General features: G+C 42.0%; 1 protein-coding gene across 4 annotated transcripts in view; it reads right to left on the bottom strand.

Annotated features, from left to right (window-relative positions):
- The window catches only part of LOC103373032 (protein FAM111A-like), an 11,967-nt gene extending 5,252 nt beyond the window's left edge, over window positions 1-6,715 (bottom strand). Inside the window, exons 1-5 of one of the 4 annotated variants that reach the window (XM_008302827.1) lie at window positions 6,230-6,715; window positions 6,064-6,129; window positions 5,868-5,933; window positions 2,353-2,412; window positions 1,044-1,616 (exon numbers count right to left, since the gene is read on the bottom strand). In XM_008302827.1, coding sequence (XP_008301049.1) covers window positions 1,044-1,616; window positions 2,353-2,412; window positions 5,868-5,933; window positions 6,064-6,123 — 759 coding nt within the window. In that variant the 5' untranslated portion in view covers window positions 6,124-6,129; window positions 6,230-6,715. Of the gene's footprint in view, window positions 1-1,043; window positions 1,617-2,352; window positions 2,413-3,576; window positions 3,595-4,880; window positions 5,028-5,867; window positions 5,934-6,063; window positions 6,130-6,229 lie in introns of those variants that run through there. The other 3 variants (XM_008302829.1, XM_008302828.1, XM_008302830.1) reach the window with 3 other exon arrangements.
- Between the last annotated feature and the right edge of the window lie 214 nt (window positions 6,716-6,929).

The following is a 6,929-nucleotide window of genomic DNA, read 5'->3' as shown; positions in this document are numbered from 1 at the left end:
ACACTCGCTTTAGGCTTTACACGGTCAAAGAAAAAGCCGCCAGAATGCAAACCAAACACTCGGCCGTGAGCATCAAACACTGGGGAGCCAGAGGAGCCGTGATACATGAAAGTGTTGTAGGTCACATGAACGTCAGCATATGGGTCTTTTCTGATCGCTTCATTGATTGCACACAGAGTGAAAATGTGATCCTTGTACTCCTCTACATTTTGGTTGACAGCCGTCTCTCTCTCTTCCTTCACAATGATGCATGTAAGATCGATTTTCTTAACTCCTCCTGCTGGGTGACCAATCAGACAGGCTCCACCATCTGGAGGTAGAGGACCAAATCTACTCAGGAGCCCTGGTGGCACGTTAGCTTCCCCTGTTTCTGTTGGTTGGTTGGAGCTTTGGCTCCCAACGTCGAGCTCAAGTATGGCATAATCCAGCACATCGATGCTGCCCAACAGCTTAGCTTTAAACTCTTTCTTGTGTGGTTCACAGTCAGGCTTTTCATAGTTAAACTCAGCAGTAATCTTTACATGATCTCTCCGTTCATCTCTTAAAAGGTCAGCACACGCTTTGAATAAGTGGGCATTCGTCAAGATCAAGTTATCAAACAGCACAAAGCCTGTTCCCTGTTCTTTAACATGAAATGCATTTATCTTTAACAAACACACTGACTTGCCCAGTTGGGACAAATTAACGAGTCTCTGAACTTCACTGAAAGACTGTTCGATTTTCCCAAAGTTCTCCTTCTTCAGCTTCAGCTGTTCCTGATAGGAATCACCACGGAATCTACTCTCCATCCATTTTTTCAGATCTGGAAACTGCTCACACAGCAGTTTATAGACCTCCTGAGTCTTGACGGTGCTGCCCGACTCTTCCATTGCTCTTCCTACACTGATTCTACTCTTCTTTGCTTTTTCTAACACTGACCGAGTGTTAAGCTTCTGTTGTGACTGTGTTGATGCACTTGGCTGGTGCTGCTGTCCCTGTTGCTCACTGTCGACCTGTTCTTTTGAACAGTTTGCTTTTGTTGTCGTATTTTTTGGAAGACATATCTTGAACTTTTTCTGATCCAGTTTGTCGACCTTCTGTGTACACAGAGTGTGTTCCTTTGAGTTCTCGTCTTCGGACAGTTTGAAATCTTGGAAGTCAACGAAGCGTCCGTCTCTTTCCAGAGCCTCCTTCACAGTCGTTCCTTTCTTTGCATAGACACAGAGATAGTCGAACTCTTTGACAGTCTTGTTTTTAAAAAGTGTCGTTTTTTTTGCCTTTTCTCCTCCCTCTTTAGAAATGTAAAAGACAGAATATTGTTCTCTTGGTAATATTTCGTCATCTTGGCTTCTTGGCTCTTCCACCTCTTGATTTTTAAAGTGTACGATCAGACACTCATCGTTCTGGATACAAGAACAAGGGAAATGTGTTGCCACGATAGACTGTTTAACCACGTCACTCAGCTGAATGATGATTTTCTCATCAGAATAGTTCTTCCTTTTCTCCATCTTTGTAAACTGTTCATTTAGATGTAATTTTATCGCGTCCAGCACTGTGTGAGGCTGATCACAGTCGATGGTGTATCTGAATTTGTCATTTGGGAATTTCACTTTGAAGTGATGTGAGTGTCGACTCAGCTGTAATTTAGAGTGAGAAATTACAGTTAGTTGACCACCTTTATCCAAGACAGAACCTAGTATAGTTGTGAACAAAAGCTTACATGCACCTGTGTAGACCATAGCAGTCTTGGGTTTTCAATTGTTCCTAAAACTCTGAATGTTCTATGATGGAATCACTGAAAAGCACAAATCTTTGTCACACACAAAGAAAACCACGTATTTTGGTTCTCTCATAGATTTATTTTAGGTTTTCTGAAAATATGACAAAATCTACTTGGTTAAAAATAATCATGCAGTCATGCTGATATTTGGTTCAGCGTCCATGTTCTCCTCAGTTGGGTTCTTCTGGTTTCCATCCACAAGCTTCCAGATGATCTTTGACTCCTCTTGAGTGTTCCAGTCCAGACTTTGGGGAGACCAGACTCTGAAACCTTCGTTCCAGCCTGATTGAACCATTTCTTTACCACCAGCAGCCGTAGTCAACTGCTGCCTCTCAAAGAACTTAAAAGTGACATGAAACTAAGAAAATGTAAACGACACATCTTTTACATCTTCAAACTGATAATTCAAGCTGCTTTATGTGTGTTTTTGCTCCAGCAGAATTTGTCCTCTTTCCAGAAGACTTCCATCATAAAAAATTCAGAGTTATAGGAGAAATTCAGGACTATATACACGAGGACATACATAGCTCTGAGTGTGTATGTAAACCTTTGTTTGTGACTTTCACTTGTGCGGTACATCAGGGTGTACTGACCTTTGATTCACCGCCATCCTCCTCCTCTTGCTTCACTCTCACCAGACTGGGTGCTGCCATCTGCAAAATGACAGAAGAACTCAGATACATAACGGTTTGACATTATGGTATGTGTTTTGTGTTCCTCCAGCACTTTCAAAATGATCTCCGCAGCTTCATGCAGATTTTGTTTCATTTTGCTTTGTGTGTCCAAACTGGATCAGAGAGCAAACATCATGTTGTGTGTCAGTCAGATGATCCACCCTTCATGTGGAGGATCAGCATGGAGACCAGAGGAGGGTCTGTGGTTAGCACCCAAAGACCAAACAGCAGTTTAACTTTTGAAGAGCTGCCTCCAAGACTGGAGAAGGAGCATCCAGTCAGGCCTACGATGGGTATGGTTAAGATTTCAACCTTTATACTACTCTAACCGATGCTACATATGGATCCAGTAGTTCAACACTTCTCTTATCTGTACTTTTTGATTATTTTTCCTTTTTAAGATGGTGCTATCAGAGCACTGTGGACACAGTGCTGCAGACATTAATCACAAAATAACACATTGTGCATTGTGTTTCACTGACTTAGAACAGATACTAAGTACATTTAAGTACACTGTGCTATATATTTTTATCATGTGATATGAATAGTAAAAAAAACAGCCGAAGTTCTTCTTCTACCACGAACATCAACATTTAGTCAGAGAAAGGCTGAACATAAAGCAAGACAGAGTTTGTGTGCTGTCCCCAAATCACTAAATCCTTCCTCTGGCTCTGTGTACTCTGAAACTGAATTTCTGTTTGACTCTTCAGATGACGTCCTTTAATCATTAACCCATGTTCTTCCAATTTAGCTAACGCTGTGTGTGAGTTGCTAGCATAGGCTACATAACATATGTGGGTTAGAATTCTCTAAAAGATTTGGAAAGTGAAACTACATCAAAGATGAATGTTTTCATGGTGGTGAGAAATAGTTTGTACAACATTGTGTGCCTCATAATTCCTAAAGTACTGACAGTAGAAACGTTGAGAGGTGATGTTTGATGTGTTTATACAACAGAACCTCCAGGAAGAGTCCAAAGTGTTGTAGGAGCACTGGGAGCGATGTATCACGACTGCTAAGGGGACGGTGGCCAAGTTTCAGTCACATAGGATCTTTGATTGTTGTAAAAGCTTTGTGATCCAACCTTGTACACTTGAACAGTCACAAAGCTTATAAGTGTTCTACTCATCGTNTCACTCTCACATCACTGGCTGCAGCCATCTGCAAAGGAATAAAAACAGACATTTCCAGACAGTTTCATGAACAGCTTTTGTTTTTTGCAGGCACAGTCTCATAAAGTCCTGTTTGCATCTTGTACCCTGCGACCTTTACGAAGCCAGAAAAACGCTGTGTTTCTGCTGACATCATCAGACAGCTGAAGGTTGATGGTTTCTGCTGAGGTCGTGGTGGGTCGTGTTGAACAGAACGATTGGTGGTGAAGTTGTCCGACAGCATGATGCTGCCACCACCGTGCTTCCATGATTTGGAAAGTGAAATTGCATCAAAGATGAATGTTTCATGGTGGCGAGAAATAGTTTGTTCAACATTGTGTGCTTCATAATTCCTAAAGTACTGACAGTAGAAACGTTGATATTGGAGCCTAACGAACCTGAAGTTTTAAAAAATGTAGTCCTGTGGCTTGTTTAACATCAGGGTTACGTACCCATCCCCAGTCAGGAGCACCAGGAACATGCTCACTGTCTTCTTCAACGTTAACACAGGTGTGGATTGTGAGTTTGTCCTACAGGGCCAGACTGTCGAAACAGAGTTCAGCTATGACAAGAGGAACTGGAGCAGAACATTTGGCACCAGCAACCTGAACCGTGGTGTGACTGCACGTTGGTGCTCCATCGCAACAACATCACAGCTCATTGGACAAGCTCAAGTTCCTTTTGAGCACCAACACAATCATTGCTCCTCATCTGATCTACTCCCTGCAATCGTTTTCTCTTTCTAGAGGGGCTGCAAGGTGAGGAAATTCAACACTGAAAGAGGTGATGTTTGACATGTTTATACTACCGAATTTCCAGGAAGAGTTCAAAGTGTTGTAGGAGCACTGGGAGCGGTGTATCACCGAACAAGGAGACGACTGCTAAGGGGACGGTGGCCAAGTTTCAGTCACATAGGATCTTTGATTGTTGTAAAAGCTTTGTGATCCAACCTTGTACACTTGAACAGTCACAAAGCTTATAAGTGTTCTACTCATCGTNTTTGTGGAGCCAGCAGCTAGTGGACGTAGTGATGCTGCAGGTTTTTGACACTTCCGGGTTGGCTTCATGTTTCAGGGCCGGTTGCTACGTCCATCTTTCATACAGTCTATGGTAACAGTGTGTTAAGACTGATCATGGTACGTTAAATATTTCATTTTATACACAGTATCCTGACTGTTTTTTTTGTTTTTTTGTTTTTTTTTACTCTATAACACCTTAAAACAAAATTACACACACTATGACCCGTGCATGATGAAACACATGCTATCAAGCTATTTTTTTTTCAAGCAAACTCACCAGGATATCCACGGAAAATAAACAAAAAATCCTCAGAATTCTTGCCGGTGACAACGTCTCCAACACTGCAACTGGCGGCACTCAACCTGAACCACACAAATCTGGCTTCTTTTCAAGGACAGCTAACCTTTTTCCTTCACTTGTCTAAACGCCGGAATCTTCTACCCTTACGAGAGGACAACTTCCGTGTCCCGCCGATGCTGCTCACTCCCGCTCCGTGATGTGTTCAGGGAACCTACGTAAACCTATGTGGTGCATTTAAGGAACATCAGAAATCTGTAGATGCTGCGAACTCCAGTGAATAACCTGGGTTACACGAGACAGAATAGAAACAGGTATAAAACTAGAGAACAGAAACAAACGTATGGAATCATAAATATAATATTAGGAGGGCAGACATACACGAACCTACACTAATGTTGATGGAAAAAATAACAAACGTGGTGTTGTTATTGAACTTTTATAACTGAGCAGGTTTGACAAGTTGTACCACAAAAACTACAATGTTGGTAGATCTTCTGAGCCAAGGAGAACACTGAAGAAAATGTTTGTTTCGGTGCTACAACTACCTGCTCAATAATTGAACTCACCCATGATCAGAGATTATTTAATCTACTTGTCCAACATTGGAGACGTGGAATCAAATCCATGACGAGAAAAAACTGTGAAGACTTCAGGCTTTTATCTTTAATAGCGCCTAAAATATTGTTGTTCAAACAGCCTCAAGTTTCAATGTGTAAAAAAATGTGCTTCAAGTGGGTCAACGGCTAATTTCCGTTTTGACCTGAACAAGTGCTTGACATATTAAGTTTTCATAGACAACATTTGATGAAGCTGATAGAGCTGCTCAGGATCACCTGAACTGTCCCTTAGTGATGCTGCTGTAGCTTTAGACTNGTGGGTCTTGTTGTTGTACGGGACTACTGATATTTTGTCATCTAAATGACTTTAAAAGGTGTTTATTTTTCAGTCACCTAATAAGCTCACCTGAGAAGCTGTAGCTCCCCCTGGCTGTGGGCTCTCTGTGCTGCTGCTGCTGCCACCAGGACTGACCTGATAAAAGACGCACAGAGAAATGAATCAGTTAATCATGCAGTGGCAACTCTGACCTACACAAGTAACGAGATGATAAAGACTTAAACACTGATGACAGAACACTGGCATTAACCACATTGTTACTTACAGTTTCCTGATTTAAAAAGGACCTGTTGTGCCCTGGCTGCTTTGGCGTTTTTGGAGGCATTGTGACCTAACAATAAAACGTCAGTAACGTGGGTGTTATTGGTACAATGTAAGGTGTTTTAATCATTTCACTCCACACAGATCCAGGCTGAGCAGGGACGACTCACCTTGGAACAATGTGCACAAACAGATGATGATGGTTTGAAGTCTCAAGGAGTGTTTGGAGAACTCAGGTGTCGACGCCCTGCAACAGGTATGAAACAATGGAAACCAAACGTCAGGACAGGGGCTGTTTGTTAAATCCATGTAATAAACCAGGTGCGGCTGTGGCTCAGGTGGCCGAGCAGATTGTTCACTAAATGCCAAGTTGACGGTTAAATTCCCCGCATTGAGACTCTGAGCCGGGTTGGTGTGTGAATGAGAAACACGTCGTAAAGCTCAGAGTACCACTCAGGTATCAGTGCAAGTCCTTTACCCTTCAAACCAGGAAATGACAAACTCAGCAACCAACAACACCCTCACAGGTCCAAGACACTAAAGGGTTGTTCCATCTCAAATGAGCAGGGCCTTCTGCTCGACCGTCTACGACTATGATTACGGGTGAGTTAAAACATGAAAAACACAAAGTCGTCGTAAGAAGTCACATCTTTGAGCACATCAGCAAAATAATTAATAATGCAGAAGTCAACTAGTGATCTTTTCTGGACCACATGTAGCTGCAGGTCACAATGATATAAAATAAAACTGTGTTTAACACAACTGTACCACACTGTGTCACTAAAAGAAAAAAGGAAAAGATATTTTTGTTAAACTTTTATAACTGAATGAGCAGGTTTGAGAACGTTGGTAGAAAGTCTGAGCCAAGGA

Source organism: Stegastes partitus, unplaced genomic scaffold, assembly GCF_000690725.1.
Source record: "Stegastes partitus isolate 25-593 unplaced genomic scaffold, Stegastes_partitus-1.0.2 Scaffold1888, whole genome shotgun sequence".
NCBI classification, from domain to species: domain Eukaryota; kingdom Metazoa; phylum Chordata; class Actinopteri; family Pomacentridae; genus Stegastes; species Stegastes partitus.
Note: the sequence above shows the minus strand (reverse complement) of the source record. Positions and strands in the feature narration are given on the sequence as shown.